Here is a 20,720-nt window from a genome sequence, read left to right as displayed (position 1 = left end):
AATACGCCCCCCAATGTGGCATGTGATATAATCATAGATTCTTTTCTTCGGGATACACAACTGCACATATTTATGAAGATGTACACTTGTGAATCTCGAGGGAAATACTTGTGATTCTAATTCATGCCACGTCAGAAGTAATATAGGGGCGTGTGTCATATGGAGCGTCAGGAAATCACGACTTTGTGAATTAGTTGGATGGCTTTGGCCTCGTGAATATCTATGTAACAAGCCATTTTTAGCATCACAGCTAACAAATTATTGGGCCCACCGAAGCAAGAGCACTGGATTCATTGTTATAAAACTCTGATGATGAGAGGTGTCTCATAATTTGCCCTATGGTAACTAGAGTCCTTCTATCCTTTCGTTTTGAAACTCTTCAATGTCTATTTTTTCAGGAATTTTGAGTTTTAGGTTTGCATCAAACACAATGCCTTATCCTCTCCCTTAAAAAAAATTCTTCTTCTAATGCATTAAACAATCTCTCTCTCTCTCTCTCTCTCTCTCTCTCTCTCTCTTTCCTTTCAATTTTAATGGTGAAATTATTCTTGAAAATCAAGCTCAAGCGAATGGGCATACTCATGTAAATGCTCCATCCATGAAACTTATCCACAGCTATTGATCTATTTCATATTTCATGATAAGAAAAGAAAAAAAAAAAAAAAAAAAAAATCAAGAAGGAAAAGAAGAAAAATCTTTACAGAAGTGGAGTGAGGATTTTTCCCATGTGGGGCAACTAAGAAGGGGTGGAGGGGCAATTTTTGTAAGGGCAATAATGACGAATTTTTTACATCCAATGTTGTTATCTTAATAGCCTAAAACTTCTTGTTGAGGTCGAAAATTATAGTGGGGGCAAATGCCACCAGTGTTAATCTACCCATCTTTGAATTGATATGTAACAATTCCCAAAACGGATTTACATTGGGGGGCACTCACCGCCATAAGAATTTTTAAATCTTCTAAGATTTATTTGTTATTGTGATGAATGACAGTTGTGCAAAACAAAATTTGCACAAGAATTTTTTAAAATTTAAGTGTTTTAATTTCCCCCATGTAAACAAAATCATGGCTCCCTCCCTTCCACTCGTCCAAGATGAGATGGCTCGTTTGATTCATGTCAATCTCAGTGGATATCAAGGCAAAATGGAAATTGTATTTTAAAATCATGATTGGATTATATTGCAATCAGTTGGGAGCCAATTATTGTGGATTGAGCTCGGGTGTATCGTAAACCTAGGTTTATTTTCATTGCTTACTTTTCAATCCAAGCCCAATCCATTTTCAAATGGGACAAATAAATGTTTTTGACTTGGTGTTTATTTGTATATAGTATAATGATGTGGTAATATCACAGCCCAATCTCTCTTACATTAATTTTGGGCAAAGATATTACCACGTCACTATGTTATGAATAAACATCATGTATAAGTGATGTAACATCATAATTGATATATATTACCACATGCTTCTTGGTATATATTTATATATAAAGAAAAAAAGCCTAGTAATATAACAAAAATGCCCGCAAAAATAAATGATCTTTATAAATTAGTTTTATTGATCAAAGGCCCATATTAATTAGAAGACTAGTGAGGTTTCATACAAGACTTAAAATGGGTTGGATTTTATCTAAGATCCGATTGATTCAAATCTGATTTTTAACGGATTTGATTTCTTCAAGCATATCCGAATTAAATACATGGGTCGAATATGAGTTGATGTCCCTTGACCCGAGTTGGATACAGGTCAAATACGAACCCACCCCTATATCCATCAATATTAGAATGATATATTATTTTATATGTTGTATATTATATTTTTTAGTCTATCATTCATCGATAAATAAGTATTAGGTGTAGTAGTCAAAGCTTATTTTCACAAGGGGAGAGATCTTGAGTTTAAATTACATTTAAGCCACATTTTTTAATCGACCCGACCAACTTCAATTAATTAATTCGATCGAATCGGATTGGATCCGAATATGAGTTTCATGAAAGTGAAAAAAATGGATATATTTGAACTATTAGGATCCAGATCCGGATTAGGACCCAACCCATTTAAGCCCTAGTTTGATATAGTTTCTTAAAAATTCCAAAAGCATATAGATTGATATAATGTCTCGATCATAACTAAAAGGTATTTAATTTATTTGTTCCATATTATGTTAGATGTACTTTCCTAATATGGAGTAAGCTTTCTTGAGATGACTGTGACTACCAAATCTCTATCTACTTCATTCATTGTACTTGGGAAATGGATTAGGGTTGAAAGTGATAGATAGCTTTGTTTATAAGCTGATGTGTATCTTTGAATCTTTCTCATGTTTATTATTTATTTATTTTAGTCGTGATAAATCAATGTGTCAAAGATACACAGTTTTTTGTAGATGATGTGGCAAGGGCACAAAATCATAGATCTTTTTCCTCGGTATCCGCATATAGATCATGCATTTTTTAATGAGTTGATTTATCATTAGCTTTTTTTTAATCTTTTTTTCTTGTGACAAATTATTGAAGATGTTTAACATTCCTTGCAAGAAATTTCCCCTTAAAAAAATATAGAGCACACTTGGACAATTACACTTTAGAAGGATTTGTTAAGAGAGAATTCTTGGAAGAAAAAAAAAAACTCAAAATAAAAGGGGAATTGTTTTATCCAAAAATACATAAATTGAGGTAGTAAAAAATCACTAGAAATATTAAGAAATTAACAAAAGATATGTTATTAACAAAATTGAATATTGAAACATTATTCATTCAATTATCCCCAAAATTTAGGATATGACTCTAATAGTGACGATTAAAATATTGAGTACACATAAGGGGACCCTCCATTTCATATTTTACATCATAATGAGGATTATGATAATCTTAGATCAATGTTATTCCAATTTGATGGAAATTGAATTTAAGGTTACTAAAATTTGGGAATAAAATGATATAAACTATTTTGCGGCTTTGGTCAATCTAATATTTCCATTTGATTGGGGGCATTCCAACTTGGAGGGCTATTGTTAAAAAATAAATAAAATTAAAATTAACGGGATAAAAGATGAAAACTAATAAAGTGGATTAAAGGAGTAAAAAATGAAATATAATAAAGTTATGAAAAGTGGAGAATAAATAAAATAAAGTGAGTCCCAAAAAATTATAGCTCGATGGTAGCAGTATAATTAAAAAAATAAGTTTAAAGGGATAAGAGATGAAAAATAATAAAGTTGATTAAAAAGAGAAAAGATAAAATAGTAAAACTAGAGAGGGCATCATTATCTGATTTAAGAAGGTAAAAGTAAAAAAAAAAAGTTTAAGAGGTATTAAAAAAAAATGAAATTAAAAGAGTAAAATATGAAAAATAATAAAGTGAATTAAATGGGTAAAAAAGAAAATATAGTAAAATTAGAAGATGTGAATAATAAAGGGAATAAAGTGGGTCCCATGACACTATAGATGCTTATTTACCTAATAAATATTTTTATTTTACATAATAAATGTTAAATGAATTTTAGTCTTTAAATTTAAATTCATTATTTCCAATTAATACTTTGGTAATTAATGTCAATATAATAAATATATTTATTAAAGACTTAATAAATGCATTTATTATTTAAAAGACTAACATATTCTTATAATTTTCACCAAAAAACAAAATCAGTAGATGTATTATTGGAAAGTAAAAGTATGAAAGAATGCTAACTTTCCATAAGGTCTTAAATATTAATATTTTTCTATACATATATGCTGACATTCAAGACCTCATAAAGACGTTAGCATTATCTATTACATTTTTTCTCATAATACCATTATCTATTATGTCTTTTGTGAACAAAATATGGGCATGTTGATCTTTTATATAATAAATGCTTGTTTGCATTAATTGCAAAAATATTTATTGCAAACAAATATTAAATCTAAAGAATAAACGATCTTAGCATTTATTATGTTAAAAACAAATATTTATTATGTAAAATATCTAGTAGACCATTGTCTTTTTCAATAAAAGACAAAATGGATAAGCATATTATTGAAAAAAATTGTGTTGGAAAATGCTAACATTCCCATGTGATCTTAGACATTAACATTTTCTGTATACTTATATGTTTAAAAGGGAATTGAAAATTACTATAACACATAAAGATACTACAATGTTTTGCAAGTAGCAGTAGACGATCCCACTTCATTATATGTTAATGATTTTTTTGCAGATTTACTTTCAAGATACACTTATTTACTCAGGACAACATATCCTCTTAAAGTTGGTAGTAAAAATAGAAAAAAAAGTAGATCATACATATTTTTTTGATATATAGTGACTCTTAAATTCAAATAAAAAAGAAAAAAAATTATACATCAAACTAAGCATAGATAGATGGATGTTATGTGCCTTTAGACCTAAAACTACCACCTTTACCTTTACCTTTTTTTTTATAGCCTAAGCACTAAAACTACCACCTTTACAAAAACACTCTTTAGATTGATGAGTTATTGCGACATATTTTAGTGGGGGATAAAAAAAAATCTGTCACTAGTGCCCTAACAATTTATTTTCCACTCTTAGTTGTCTTCACAATTTTTTTTTTCTACTCTTAGTTGCTCCCACATGGGAAAAATCCTGATTCTGCATATAAAAAGTGGGGGCCTAGCTATTTTTGGGATTTTAATCTTTATTTATTTGGTCATTGTTTACTTTTAACTAACCCACCACCACCAAAAACTTCCTTACAATCTAACAAACAAACACCCCGCACACAAATGGTTAGAATAATCTAATCTAATGGAAAATATTGAGACATCCAATCCACGTGGCATTAAAGTAGTCCATCCCATCCAAAACGATTTCGGCCTCACCTAACCTTTACTTTCCTCTCACCCACTCACCTACAAAACAGCTGAAAAGCCCTACATGAAGTCTAAGAGGATTCAAGTGTCCTATAGTTATCCATTCTCCTTCTTATCCAGTTTTCATCTCTCTTCAACTAATTTCATACCCACCACTGGGCTGTCCACTTTTGGCATCTCTCACAAGTGCCGTCCATAAGACCGTAGTATTACATGGAAAGTGTGAAAAAGATTTGCAATAATATATCCAAAAAAGCACCTGAAAAAGATAGCTTTTCTACCAGTAATAATCGAATATATATTACGTGTGTCAAACTCCATCCAGATCCCTTTCCTTATATTTTATTTATTCACACCTGGAAGTGGAACTACCACTATTATTGCAACTCCACCCCTGTGCACGTGGCCCATATATATTCATTAATCTTTCCCATACACCTTGATGGGCCATGATTCAGAATACTTGCATTACATTTGCCAAGAGCCCAAGACACTATACTTCAATGCTCCGTTGGTACACCATATGAAGTGATTAAGTTAAAAATATACCCCTAACATTTGTTTGTCTCAGAATCTTCTTGAATTTTCAGTTTAGGAAGAATTTTTTTTCTAAACAGTCCCTAAGTAGGCGTTTGGATAGGACTCCTTGGCTACTTCTGACTCTTGCGGGGAGTTAGAAGTCGTTTGGATGCGTTTGTATGAACTACTCCCTCGAAGAGTTACTCCGCGCAAGAGCAAGAAATTACTCTTTATGAAGAAGTCAAGAAAACCTATTTCTCAAAACTTCTTGCGGGGAGTCAAAATCTAACGGTTCGTTTTACCAAAATACCCTAACTTTATTAATTTTCTATGAAAATATTCTAATTCATTTGCCCTTAAATCAAACAAAAGAAACATTTATTAATATTAAATTATTTTTTTAATTTTGAGTATAATGGATTTAAACACATTATATTAATATTTAATATTTAAAATATTATATTATATTATATTAATATTTATTATATTAATTATATTAATATTTATGGTTAAACACATTATATTAATATTTAATATTTAAAATATTATATTATATTATATTAATCTTTATTATATTATATTATATTAATATTTATAGTTAAAATGTCAAAAATAATATAGTTTGAAGACATATTATGACACTAAAAGACAGTCTGTCAATTTTTTTTTAAATTTTGAGTATAATGGATTTAACACATTATATTAATATTTAATATTAAAATATTATATTATATTATATTAATATTTATTATATTATATATATTAATATTTATAGTTAAAATGTCAAAAACAGTATAGTTTGAAGGCATATATGACACTAAAAGATAAAAAAACAGTAACTGGTATAATATAAGGGTATTCTGGTCTTTTTTCTAGAAGTCATGAGAAGTCAGTATGGTTCCCAAACAGACTTCCAGCACAAAAATACTTCTACCAGTATTTCATAGAGTTGATTGCCAAACGCCATTTCTGCACAGAATTACTTTTCCAGCTCCTCCATAGAGTACTTCAACTTCTGTTCTTTGAAAGAGTAGTTCTGCTCCTGGTATCCAAACAGGCCCTAAGTGTTTTAGGGTTGCTTGGCAGGACATTTAGTAATATTTTTTTTTTCTAAATGGTCTTTGGACCTCATCTCCCACATTTCTCACGATTGAATGTCTTAATCGTCAGAACTCATCATTTTCATTCAAAAATTAGATTTTTGACATGTCAATTGAATTTCAGAGACTCCATTCTGTCATAAAGTATTTAAGAAAGAAGAAAAAATTATTTTCAATAATTTTTTTTTTAATATTTTGAAAATGTATGTAAAAAATTTAGATTTTTTAGTTTTTGGATGAAAATCATTCAAGAATGATTCTTTTGGGTTGAAATCATTTAAAAAAATCATTATCTCAAGTTGTAAGTTGATCTTTCTATGCATTTTAGTCTACAAAACTCAAAAATTAAAAATGGGTGAATTTTATCAAGATTGAATTCATCACTTTTTATTTATTAGATGGTGAACTTAAAAATAATTATAAAGTATTGAGTTAGACAATAGCTAAAAAAAAATGTCGAGTTCAACAATAATAAAAAGTGGTGAATTCGACAATAAATAAAAAAGCGGTGAGTTCGCCAATAAAGAAGGACCATTAAAAAAAAAGTTTATTAAATATCCTAGCAAGCTCTCATGTAATCTTAGGGACTATCAAGAAAGAAACCCTTTCGCAAGTGTCCTTTTAAATAATTTTTTAATATATTTTTTTACCAATTTTAGAAAATCACTTAAAAAGTCTGAAGCTTTACCTTGCCCCATGACTTTGTACCCTAATTTTGATGACTTAATTATTTTATTTTGTAAAGTATCGTATATGTCTTATCGAAATTACTTGTATACTCGTACTTAAAGTTATCAAATTGTGGAAGAATTGAGGGACATTTATGTCATTTGGATATCGTCTTAATGTCCACAGTTCACCCTTTTCTTAATCCCTTGTGGATGAGCCAATAATATCTACTATTATTTCCTTTGGAGGTTCTGTTAGAGAGAAGTAAAAGCAGTTCACGAGCTCTCACCATCTCTGCAACTCCTCCCTTCACTCTCTATCTCTCGAGTATCTCTTTGTGTTTCGATCGAAACCCTAAAGAAAGTAAGCAAGGTTCACGTGTTTGAGCTCCTCATCCGTCTCTTTCTTCAACCAACAGGTTTCTCGATCGATCGATTGGATTGAATGATCGATCGATCCCCACGTGTTGCGCTCTTCCGTTTCATCATGAACAAGATTTTGTCTTTTGTTACTTGAATGTGAGTGGAGTGTCTTTTGAGCATAACTAAGAACGAAGGTTTTCGATGGATCGATCTGCAATCGCTGTTGGACCAGGCATGGATATGCCAATAATGCACGAAAGCGATCGTTATGAACTCGTTAAAGACATCGGTTCGGGTAATTTTGGTGTGGCGAGGTTGATGCGAGATAAGCAGACCAAAGAGCTAGTTGCCGTGAAGTATATCGAAAGAGGCGAAAAGGTTTGTTTCTTAGAATAATAGAATTGTTTGAAGTTCTTCGATTTTACAGTTATTGTGAATTAGAGGTTAATTATTGGTTCAGAGCATCGGAAATCATGTGAATTATGTGGAAGGTGACGACATCTATTTGAGAAACTAAGGAGACAAGCCGAGCTTTTCTTTTGGCTTGAATTTTGCTTCGAGAATTTATGGTTATTTTTCTTTCTAATTAGAAGTTAGTTTTACTTAGTTTGATTGTCGCTGTAAATTGAGAATTTTTATGTAGTCTAGTTTTACCGAATTTAGGTTTTGCTGGGTTTGGAGAAATTTATAAGAGGAGAGTTCTGTCAGATAACTCTGCGACATGACAGTTTCCACCTTGGTTAGGAATGTGTTGCTATCACAAGTGGTTTAGTTGGAAGGTTTTTGAGTTTTATTTGATTGGAGAATTTTGGTTTTTAGATTTTATTTGAGCTAATCAGCAAATATTATCTAATTTTTTGAGATGACAAAACAGTTCAAAGGAGATTACTAAAGAGAATGATGAATCTGGATCATAGTTACCAAGCCATGCCTTTTGAGTCCATTAAATGATTTAGTCAGTACCATGGTTTAAAGTTTCATATAGTTTTGAAATGTCTCGGCTGAGTTGTAACGGTTTTGGCCGAAACAAGAACAAAACGTTGAACCCGAAGCATTAAATGTTTCAGTTTGTCTCAGAATGTTTTGGTTGAGACAGTCTCTGATTTTTTCTTTCGAGGTGAGATTTTGAACCTTGGTCCATAGGATTTAATTTATTCGCTATTGATCACAGTACTAGACTTGATTTTATAAGATCAAGCACGGAATGTGAAAATTACTAACTCATAGTGACTGGACCTGTTGGGATATGCTGTATTTCTCATTTCTATATTTTGTAACAGATCGATGAAAATGTACAAAGGGAGATTATTAATCACAGGTCACTGAGGCACCCAAACATTGTCAGGTTCAAAGAGGTAAGCTTGGTTGTAATTTCTATTAGTAGCATGTAGTGCAAGGAATGACAACTAAATTCTCCTTTTGCTGCTGCAAATCCTTCTTAAGGTCATATTAACGCCAACCCACCTGGCTATTGTAATGGAATATGCGTCTGGTGGAGAGCTTTTTGAGCGTATATGCAATGCGGGTCGCTTCAGTGAAGATGAGGTTTCCGTCCAATCCATTGATTTCTATTCTTCTCCAATGCCTACACTAATAATTGATGTTTTTTCTATCCTGTTTTTGCTGCAGGCTCGCTTCTTTTTCCAGCAACTTATATCAGGAGTTAGTTATTGTCACTCAATGGTAGTTAAACTAATTTCCTATTTTGAAATTTCATTCTTATGATCTGGGAGATTAAATTTGTTTTTTAATGCTCGTGTTTCTTCATGAAGCAAATATGCCACCGTGACTTGAAGTTAGAGAACACACTGTTGGATGGAAGCCAAGCTCCTCGTTTAAAGATATGTGATTTTGGGTACTCCAAGGTAATTTTAAAATTTTCCATCTCTGTTGTTCTCATGGTCTTAGTATTTGGCTGCTTATCTATGATACAAAACATTGGTAATTGAATTTAAAAGTTTTCCAGATGTGCACCAGTGCACGTCTTGTGTGGTTATACTGGTTCTTGGCCCACCATCGTTCATGTCTCGGTCCTACTGGCTCATGAATGATGGTGGAGCTACATGTTAAAATCATTACATGCCAAAGATCAGCCTGATTGATGTTTTCTAGTCATTGGATTCAAGTGTTTTTTTGCTATTGACGTTAAAATAGGAAAATAAGTGGGGTTTTATGCCCTTGATTAGAAATGAACAAATCCAATATCTAGGAATCACATCAACCTGGTTTTCGGTGTCTAGGTCCACCAAAGGGTGGGCCAACATTCATGTTCCATGGACCCTATAGAGTGTGTCACGTGAGTTACCCAACTCCATGGAGTACAAGAGTGACATTCTTACGAAAAATACAAAGCTTAAGGCTAGACGCATTCTTGTTCATTTTCTATTAGATTTCCTCCCCTTATCTAGCTAGCTAGGATTTTCTTATATCTGTACATTTTTAACCATGGTTACTTTTATCAGTCATCGGTACTGCATTCGCAACCTAAATCAACTGTTGGGACTCCTGCATACATTGCTCCAGAAATACTACTCAAGAAGGAATATGATGGAAAGGTTAGATCATTTGATATTTACACTACTTCATATTTAAGAACTTTGTGCTTGGAGTTGGCAAATTATGGCAAAACAACATGTTTTCCAAAGGACGGCAAAGGTTTTAATTTAGAGCCATCCACTGGTCAGCTTGTACCATTTTTTAGTCATTTTTCAGTACAAATAGATTGATGTTTTCAAGTGTTGGGCATGATGGGACTTGTCACATGCATGGAGCTGAAGTCAGACCTTTTATCTTTTGTTTCTATTTGTTTTGTTAAAAAGTTTTGGTAAGTTCTTAATGTAATTCATGCTTGTCTATCTTGTTCTATTTTACTCAAGGGTGTAAGCTAATGAAACATTGGAATGACATTTTTCAAATTTGTTCGATAAATTAAATGAATAATTTTGTTTTCAGTATCTCCTTGGTTGGCATGCTGTCAATGCCTTGAGATCCATGTGCCACACACTTTAAGATCAATCGCAGTGAAATTAAAAAGAGGAAAGAGAGGAGAACATTAGCCATTTATGCAGTTCATTGTTGAAATGCGATGACTATGTCTATGGGCTCCTCATAGGCTATCCACAATGTAATTGTCAAGGCATGTTAGATCTTTCCTCTATTTTACCCTTCACTTGTAGATAGATAGATAGGTAGGTCTATATATATATATTGTCTGAGTGAGAATATTCAGACTCGGTGAAGTCTAGAAGGTTGACCTCTTGGATGTTGCCATTGTTGTCGTCTTCGCTGTCAGTTGGTTCAGTGTCTGTGAATTCTTCATAGACAATAGTGATTTTCCATTTAACTGCTTTAGAGGCTCAGAGACGGCTGCTACAAGAACAGATGGTTTGGCCAAGTTTATGCTCTTCCTTTGATCTTGGTATCTGAATGACAATTCTTTCAACTTCTTTAATTGTTTGCCATCTGCTATCCATGAGGCTGTGACGAATGTCGATGAGACTTGCGGCTCTCAGATTTCTCACAAGTGAGGGCGTTGCCTTCGTTGTGATATGGAGTGGGGACATCCATGTACGGTCATATTCTTTGATATGGACAATATGATAGCTTGGATATACATTGATGCCTTCCCATTCTGGAATTGCAGAGAAGATTTCCAGGAGGATTTCATTTTTTATTGTGATCTCACTTGTATTGCTGTATTGTTTTTTGTATGCTTTGAGGGAGCCATAAGAGATCAAAGAAATGGCTGGTGTATAGTTTCCTAAAGAAGCCATTCTAAAAAATATAAGATTTCAGCTCTCCTAGTGTGCTTTCTCTGAGGGTATACAAGTTGCACCCTTCATACTGATTGATCTAGGGCTTAAAATGGGTAGGGTTCAGGTCGAATATGAGTATATCCATATCTGAATTTTTTATTTGGATCCTAACAGCTAAAACCATATCCAAATCATTTTGCTTTCACTAAACCCGCATCCGGATCCGACCCAACTGAATTAATTTATTTATTCGGGTCGGATAAGTTCAAACCGTTAAAGGTTATTTCAAGGAAAGTTATTGAAGTTGTGGCCAAAAAGTGACTTGAACTCAAGACATCTTCTTTTTGGGAGGGAAGTTTTTGCCAGTGCCCAATACTTATTGGTTGATGAAAGATACCTTGAAAAATATAAAAATATAACTTACAAAGTAATATATCATCCGGATCCGACTCGGGTCAAGGGATATCATGTGTGTCCAACCCATTTTTAATTTGGATATACTTGAAGGAACCAAACCCGCTAAATTTGGATTTGGAGTATTCGGATTTTAGATAAAATCCGACCCGTTTTAAGCTCTAGATTGATCATGCTGTTTGGAATAATGTTGTTATTTTGTTCTGCCAGTTGTAGTTGTTCAAAGGTTTGTTGTCATTTTTACCGATCTACTGTGGCAAGTTCAATAATGTATTCAACAATGGGTGTTGGTAAGATTTGATAAATTTGTTCCCACACCTGTTGTATTTCGTCTGGAAGCAATTGTGCAAGAGCTTGTCTTTTCTCTGTGTTTGTGGGCTCCAAAGGGAGTAATGGGTTGAAGGAGTAGATAGGACTTGGGATAACGGGTTGGTTTGGTTGGCAACAAGACAAATTCCTTCAACTAATTTGTCATGGAATTTTTGTATGACAAGAATACTGTCGGTTATTTGTTGAGTCAAAGGATCTTCAGGTTCAAAGTTCAGGTAATCTGGTCCGTATAGTTGGGCGAGGAGTTTGGCCATTTGGTGAGAATGATATTGAAGTCTTGGGTGATGTCTTTTCTCGGAAATGGATTTCTAAAAGTAATTCGTATAAGGCATGGGTGACATTTTTGACGAGATCAGGATAATTGTTTAGCAATGTTTGATCAGACGATGTGAGAAGAAGAGAGAGATCAGGGTAATGATACTTAGGATTTTGGATTATCTGGAGTCTGATTTTCCTGAAGGCAAGAGTTTGTTTCTTTTGATACTGGGAAGTTGATGTGTTTCATGCGTTCAATGTCATGATTTGTTCATGTGTTTGGTCAAGGGCACAATGAGTTTGATTTGTTTTGGCCAAGTGGTGGGGGATATTGCATAGTTGGGTGGATATGGACAAGAATAGCATAGATATGTAATTGGAGTTGTTAGGGACATATGAAACATATGGGACAAATTTGTTGATTTGGAATAATATTAGCATATAATTTTTGGGTTGGGATGGTTGGAATAGTAATGGCATATGTTTTGTGTTATGGAACACGGATAACATATGATTGGTGGCAAATAGTGATGGGATATTTGTGAGGGTGGATTGGAATAGTATGTGGGTACCATCGATGGGAAAATAGTGTCCAATGGAAATTGTTTGGCAAATAGTGTCCAATGGAAATTTTTTGGGAAAATTGTGGGATTGGGTTGGGTATAGGTTTGAGGTTTCTAGTGAACTGTATGTTGGTGAGCAGTGTTTGGGTATAAGTTTCTGGTGAACTGTATGTCACTGACCAAGAAGAAAGAGTACAAAGAAGAAAATATAAGAGAAAGAACCATAGAAGAGAAGAGCACAGTCCCCACTAAGCCAGTCTACAAAACCAGTCCCATCTCCCCATAAAGTCCTCATAGAAGACACCCTTAAACTCCTCAAACACTTCACACCAGATGAACAAGACACTTTTGATTGACACTAGAAGCTCCTCAACCACCAAGTCCTTCCTGTCGAAAATCCTCTGATTTTTTTCTTTCCAAACACGCTAACAAATTGCGAAGGGTGTAATGGACCCCAACACATCTGTGACTGACCTAGGCAAGCAATCCACCACTCCAAAGAGATCCCAGAAGTGCATCCATACGTCCCATGCCATAGGGCAATGCACAAGAAGATGATCTCATCACGCCCTTGTTATCCAGTACAGTAGAATGCAACAAATACTCTTTACTCTTCCTTAAGTTCAAGGCACTGCAGATATTGTGATCCTCATTTTATTTAGGAGAGTTCCTGCACTCGGTGCTTCACCTTTCATTCATGTTTCTCATTCTAATTAACTGCTATATTAAGCGCTTCAATGTATACTCTCTTTTTTTGTTTTCTGATATGCAATGTGAAGGTGTATTATACCAACTTACCAAGCTGGCACCTTTTCTTCAATATAACACAACTTCTATTGTTTGTATACCACCTTTGACTTCTTTCTGACCATTATCCGAGAGATTGATTGGATAGGACTTCCAATTGGCATGGAAAACGTATTGATTTGGGCCCAACCTCCTCGACGTGTGTCAAACATAGTGGATGTTGGGGTCTATCAAATGGTGTATTCCAACCTCAATGTGTGCAACATGCACGGTAGAGGCAGGGACTCTCTCTCTCTCACACACACACAGACACACAGACACACACACACGCACACACGCTCGCATGCATGCACTCACATCACAATACGATATTTCTATTAATAACTTGCTGCCTGCCGATAAAAAAATATTAATAACTTGCTTCCTGAATACACAATTCAGATTGCGGATGTGTGGTCATGTGGGGTAACCCTGTATGTCATGCTGGTGGGTGCATACCCTTTTGAGGATCCTGCGGAGCCCAAAAACTTCAGGAGAACAATACAGGTCAGTGGACGGACATTGCTGTTGTAAACTTTGGCAGATCATGCAAATTACTTGTTCACACACTTCTTTGTACCATGCAGCGGATTTTGAGTGTGCAGTATTCAATTCCGGATTATGTTCACATTTCTCCTGAGTGCCAACACCTGATCTCGAGGATATTTGTTGCTAACCCTTCAATGGTAATTTATGTTTATTGAGAACCTTACTATTTTGTGCGGATGCTAAAATAATCACAACTTCTTTAGGGGGTTTGCAGATAACTTTGAACATGTTTAAAATGTACATACAGTTTTGTATTTTTGTTATTTGCATTATAACGGTAATGTAATGGTGGGCCTCACAACAGGTAATATTAGAAAATGTTTGAAAAATTTACTTGCAAATGAAATTTGAAATTTTGAACATAACGGGACGTAGTTGATGCTATTTTCAGAAAAGATAAAATAATAGGTTGTTTGGGTTTGAATTATTATTTTTCAACTTACGCGTTTGTGATCCATTATAAAGGTTATTGTTTATGCAAATAAGGACCATTATAAGCAATAAAATGGACCTTTAATGGGTTGCCATTATTCCCAAAAAAAGACCATATTGTAATTATGGCAACTGTTGCTGTAAGATACAATTTGGGGCTTTGGGCACTGATTGACCCTCCCAGATATCCTTCTGCTTCCCCTGGTGATTATAGTTCACATTTTGAAATCTTTCTCTTCTGTTTATGAAAATTTTCTTTCTCCATATGTTATTTTTTCTTGACTGGTAGTTTAATAAATTGCTGTTTATTTATTTATTTATTATTATTTTAAATTCCACACAATTGGCAATTTTCATTAAATTGAATATCTAGAAGTGCCAAAAGACTTGGGAGCTTTTAAATTGTCTGGGAAATTTTGGCTTGGCTTGGCTGTCCATTCTTCCTATTTTTGGCCAATAGGTTCTCATGTAATTCTCTCGATAACACTTGGATAAATATGTACATAACTAGCTATAAATCTAGATGATACAGATTCGATCCTTATGAGAAACCAATGAGTTTTACTAAAATATGAAAAAGAAAGGGAGGAAGGATAGGCATGACTTTTCTGCCATCTCTTCTTGCTCCACTCAATCTGATCAGCTAGAATAATCCAATTCTTTGTGAAATAGATAATATTTTTGTTCAACTTGTGTACCTCACTGGAAATTTTGTTACTTTCCATGTGATATCTATATTCTTCCTTGATAACTTTTCAATAGGAGATTTGTATATTTGCTTTATTTATTTATTTTTGAACTGTTGCTTTGTTTATTTTCTCGTCCTGTGATTGCTACTGTAGTTCTCTTTTGCCATAAGAACCAAATGAGGTTTCGTATTCATGCGTGTGTGGTTTTATTTTCTTCATTCATTTGAATATTATTGCATGGCAACAGAGGATAACCATTCCCGAGATTCAGAACCATGAGTGGTTTCTAAAGAACCTCCCAGCTGACCTCATGGATGAAACCAAAATGAACAGCCAGTTTGAGGAGCCGGATGAACCCATGCAAAGCAATGACGAAATCATGCATATAATAGCCGAGGCTACCATACCTGCTGCTGGAACGCGCAGCCTTAACCAATATCTGACAGGCAGCCTGGACATGGATGACGACGACATGGATGACTTGGAGTCTGATCTTGACATCGATGTTGACAGCAGTGGGGAGATAATCTATGCAATGTGATATGGGCTGGCAGGCTGTGTGTCTGGGTTTTTTGAAGAACAACTTCCACGACAAAATTCGTTACTCTTCGGTGCCAGATGGCTTGTGAAGGTTGCTAGAAGTGGGTGCCGGTAGATGATTAGAGGAAAATGGGGTCCCAATTTGATTCACCACTGTCAATCATCCTCTTTCCTATTGGAGTGTAACCTCTGTTTATAATACACAGCGTTTGACAGTGTTTGTCTGTATGATTGGAGGGAATTTGTGTTTTACTGCTTTCAATGGTGGATCCAGGATCTAGAAAGTCTATATATGTCAGGTGAGAATCCATCCCCCACCCCACTCTTGTTTTCTGTTTATTTATCACGTTCTTATTAATGTGATGTTCTTCTGTTGTACTGTTTCCCCACACTTTCAATTGGGAATATTTTACTTTCTATAATTCTGACGGATCTTGCTTTTCTTTTCTTTTAGAGGCAACCTTCTTTTCGGTAAAAAACAAAATAATTTATATGTTAAATCCTCAAACTTTTGAGAAGGATCCTTAGTTCAAAAGAAAATTAAGTTCAATTAGGAAAATTCTAATGTCCAATGAGATAGTGATACATGGGAAGAGACTGCTAGCTTAGGGAATCTGTTTCCTTCGAAAATGAAAATGGAAAAAAGAAATGGATGCCAGAATTTCCCTAGTGAGAGATTCAAAGTATGTTCGGATATGGGTACCTTCTTAAGGAATGTGTTCCGTTCGAAACTTAATAACCTACAAAAGTTATTTATTTTGAGGGCTATAAGATCATTACCTTTATTTCTTAGGATTTACCAAATAAGTTTGTTTGTTTGGAGAAGGATTCTTCCTGTTTTGAAGGTTATTAGAAAACAGGGTTTCTAAATCAACTAGAGGTCCGAGTGAGTGAGTGAGAGAGATGGTGGAATGGTTAGAACTTATGAAGGAGCTCCTAGAGCTGATATTTGATCAACTTGAGGAAAACCTCATTGACTGTCTCGGCTGCTGTGCAGTCTGTTCGTTATGGAGATCGATTGCAGTGGGGAGAAAGGACATAGCTTTCTTCCCTGCATATTGATGATGCTTCCTGTTAAGTAAAGATGATAATACCCAAACAAGTCTTGATTTCTTTAGTCTCTCCACCACTAACAGCAGTCTTTACAGAATTGACATACCAAAAATCCAAGGTAAATGGTGCTGTGGATATTCAGATGGTTGGCTAATGGTGGTGGATGAGAGTAATGGTGATGCTCATCTCCTGAATCCCCTCACAAGAGCCAAGGTTCATCTTCCATCCCTATGGAATTTTCCCTATCCGGGAAGCTATCACGGCTCAGAAACAGGAACTGAAGATGATACCGTCTTGGAAGTAGAAGCAGATAATGATATTAACTTGGAAATTGAAGGAGCTCAAAACGATAAACTCCAAAGTAGGAGCTGAAAACAATGTTGACTAAGAAATAGGGTCTGAAAATGATACTGACTTGGAAATAGGAGTTGAAGTAGGACCAGAAAATGGCCCTCAATTAGAAATTGATGAAGTTGAAGGAGCTGAAAACAATATTGACTTGAAAATAGAAGGATCCGAAAGTGGCACGGACTCCGGAGTCGATGGACGGAGTATAAGAAAGGCCATTATGTGCTTAAGTTCCGAATCACCTACAACAGAATACGTGGTTGTGGTGATTGAAAATTACTTGAAGAAGTTGGCCTTCTGCAAAGCTGGAGATAAGGAGTGGGAATATTTGGAATATCTATGGGGTCTGGTAGAAGATGTCGCACACTTGAAAGAGAAATTCTATTCACTTACTAATTAGGGTGCTGTTATAGCGTGGGATATTCATAATTTTGATCCTCCCACGACACAATAGTTACACCAACACCAGACGTTCCAATATACAGGGGTATCTGGTGGAGTCAGGAGGGGATTGTTGAAAGTTGGTAGATTAGATTAGATTTAGATATAGCAAACCCAGAGTATGATATAGAGAATATGATCGATCCACATTTGGGTTTGAAGTCTTTAAATTGGATGAGGCTACTGGACGATTGGATATTGTTCTTTGGATTCAATCGTTTGGTATCTTTCTCGGCTAGTGATCTACCAGATTACAGAGCTAATTCTATTTATTTTACAGATGATTATTGTGATTATTTGTACAAGTAGTCACACGGTTGGCATATTGGTGTCTTCAATTTGGAGGATGGGAGCACAGAAGCATTCTACCCCAATCCTACTCATTGGCCTGTATGGTTTACACTCAATCTACATTTATATATATATATATATATTATTTCTTCTTCTTAGAGTAGATTAATACTTCAATTAACATTGTTTCCTGGCATCTGACAAATTGTTTTCTCTCGGTTTGGAGAGGTTTCCATAAATTCTCTTGTTCCTCTAAGACACTAGAGGCCCAACTTGTTTAGGGTTACCATCATGGTGTTGATTTTAGCCATGACAATGCTGGCAATAACAGGATTGTTGTGCAACAATGGTTACGGTGGGGATTTGGGTAGCCAAGTTTTAATAGATTTTTTTTTGCTCAAAGAAAAGTCAATCCGGGATTTCACAGAATCTTCGATGACCAATTGCACTAGGTCTAATGAGGGTAAGTGTAATTTTATAATTTGGAAGGTGTCCTTAATACACGTGCAATTGGTGGATGAAATCGTGGAGTCACTTTACTGGGAGCAATTTTTTTTCCCAGGCTTCTAAACTTCTTGGAAATTGTTAATTTATTTTTCTTTTGGGATTATGTGTATGTGTTAGTGCCATTGTCGATGAACTAAAATATTATACCCTTTGGGTCGTGATCTTGTTACCAATCTCCTGTTTAATTCTCGATAACTTTATGAATTTTTTTCGTTTTTTTCAATGAAAGTATTATTCTCCCGATTATTGAACTATCTTGAAAAATTCGTATATTTTAAGTAAAAAAAGAATAAAACACATTTTTTATGAATTTTTATGAATCTCGATGTGTTATAAAATGTAAACTTGTAAGTTGTAACGTGTGATACAAGTTCAACTTTGAAGCGGCTATACTTCAAAATTTTGGAGGAGTCCCCTTCTTTACTTAACAATCGTTCCTTTCATCATTTAAAAAATAATGGCACACCCCTCTACATTTATTTGAGATATCACCTTAATTTTTCAAATTAATGATTTATCCTGTAATTTTGGCCTTTTTTCTATAAACTAATGGAATAATAACCTCAATGTTCTCATTATTACCTAACTAGTGGAATCTCGAGTAATAACTTGTCATTTTTGAGAATTAAAATGAATAGGCTCTTGGAATGAAATTTAATAATTTTTGTCTATCGCTTTGGTAAATTTCTCTCCACTAATCTCGTATGAATCGAGTCACAAAAAATCTGGGTTGTAAAACATTGAGTAAAAGTTAGCGTGTAAATAGAATCTCTCATATATTAAATTCAATTTGTAATAGAAGTCATTTAAGTATATGAATTTAATCTTCTTAGATGTTTTCTTTTACTTGAATCTCCAAATTTATCAAAAAGAACTTGTAGGAATGTAGTAATTATTGTTGTACTCTCGATTGATTTCTCTCATTATCTTTTCAATTTTTGGTTGTCTTCTATTGATCCTTTATTTTTTCGATCGACTTCTTTGTCAATATACCTAGAAAGATATCGTTGTAGTGCTAGTAAAAAGTCTTCAATAATCAAGTTAATATTTTGATAAAAAATGCAGAGCAAGGAGAAAATTTTTAAAAATGGAGAGTCGTGTGAATTTTACCTTGAGACTTGAGTGAGAGAAGTCTCCTTATGTATAGAGTAAACTTATTAATATTAGGCATTAAACTCAATTGTAACAATTCCTTTTGTTGCCTTGCATTTAGGTTTTCAAAGACCTATGATTTATTGATAATATTGAAGACTCACTCATCATGGTTCATGTAACTTACATGTCTTGTTTTTGTTAAATGTGATGTTGTATGACTGTAGAATAAGAACTACAAAGAAAACGAGTTAAAACAGATTTGCTTACCAATGCTCTAAAAATATCATTAATGGAGTGGAAAGTTTAAATTTTAACCTAAGGATCGTAACATAACCTCATGCCATAAGGTCGACATCCTCGTTAGCCCACTTTATAACGAGTCCTTCAGTCCGTTGACCTTCTTTTCAATTACCAAATTTTCTCTTCTTTCATAAGTCGTCTCTTCCCAGACTAATCATGGTGGTCTACTACATGAAACCCTTCCATATCTTATACTATGGTGAGCCCCCGCCCCCCTTTTCCAATTTTTATGCATAATCCCTCCCCATGACTTGAATCCTGGATATGGGATTGGCTCTAATACCAAATATTAAGAACCTAAACCAATACTCCAAAGAAGTGGGGTTGGCTCTCAATTCTAAATATTAAGAACCTAAATCAATACTCAAGAAGGCTAGATTAGGAGACCGATATATTTTGACTCCTACCCAAAAGTTCCACAAAGACATTGTTTTGGATCCTGATTCTTTATTTAGGATCCATAATTTGAAATCCCCATAGGTACTTTCTCATCTCAACCATTTGTTTGATGGAGAACCTCAAACCTCAGTTGAACTAAGTAATCCTATGTGGTTTCAACCTTTAATTAAAGTAAATTATCAAAGTCTCATGATCTAGTATGATCTACTAAGGGAGACATTGTTTTGGATTCTGATTCTTTATTTAGGATCCATAATTTGGAATCCCCATAAGTACTCTCTCATCTCAACCATTTGTTTGATGGAGAACCTCAAACCTCGGTTGAACTAAGTAATCTAATGCAATTTAAACCTTTGATTAAGGTAAATTATCAAAGTCTCATGATCCAGTAACGTGTCCCGCTCCTATAAAATAGGAACGATGTCTATGTTGAACATTTTAGTTGGTGTTTGACATACCTTGGGCTCCTAATCAAGCCTTGTATGTAG

At 34.3% G+C, this 20,720-nt stretch overlaps 1 protein-coding gene across 1 annotated transcript; it reads left to right on the top strand.

Moving 5' to 3' along the window:
- Positions 1-7,329: 7,329 nt before the first annotated feature.
- LOC147409069 (serine/threonine-protein kinase SAPK10) lies at positions 7,330-16,220 on the top strand. The gene is made up of 9 exons (XM_086425138.1): positions 7,330-7,863; positions 8,766-8,840; positions 8,929-9,030; positions 9,115-9,168; positions 9,258-9,350; positions 9,948-10,040; positions 13,991-14,095; positions 14,176-14,274; positions 15,506-16,220. Exons 1-9 carry the CDS (start codon positions 7,687-7,689, stop codon positions 15,797-15,799), a joined length of 1,092 nt encoding a protein of 363 aa, XP_086281264.1. The 5' UTR covers positions 7,330-7,686; the 3' UTR covers positions 15,800-16,220.
- The last annotated feature ends 4,500 nt before the right edge of the window (positions 16,221-20,720 follow it).

The sequence above is a fragment of the Akebia trifoliata genome, chromosome 2 (assembly GCF_017979445.1).
Source record: "Akebia trifoliata isolate Shusen 1 chromosome 2, ASM1797944v1, whole genome shotgun sequence".
Taxonomy (NCBI): Eukaryota; Viridiplantae; Streptophyta; class Magnoliopsida; order Ranunculales; family Lardizabalaceae; genus Akebia; species Akebia trifoliata.
The sequence above is the reverse complement of the archived record's forward strand: the minus strand, read 5'-3'. Positions and strand labels throughout refer to the sequence as shown.

What these genes read in the sequence shown, in the direction of transcription:
- LOC147409069 (XM_086425138.1), top strand. Translation starts at nt 7,687, where the DNA reads ATGGATCGATCTGCAATCGCTGTTGGACCAGGCATGGATATGCCAATA. An exon ending in GTCGCTTCAGTGAAGATGAG is followed by an intron (nt 9,031 to 9,114) that starts GTTTCCGTCCAA and finishes TTTTTGCTGCAG; the next exon opens with GCTCGCTTCTTTTTCCAGCA. An exon ending in TTGTTGCTAACCCTTCAATG is followed by an intron (nt 14,275 to 15,505) that starts GTAATTTATGTT and finishes GCATGGCAACAG; the next exon opens with AGGATAACCATTCCCGAGAT.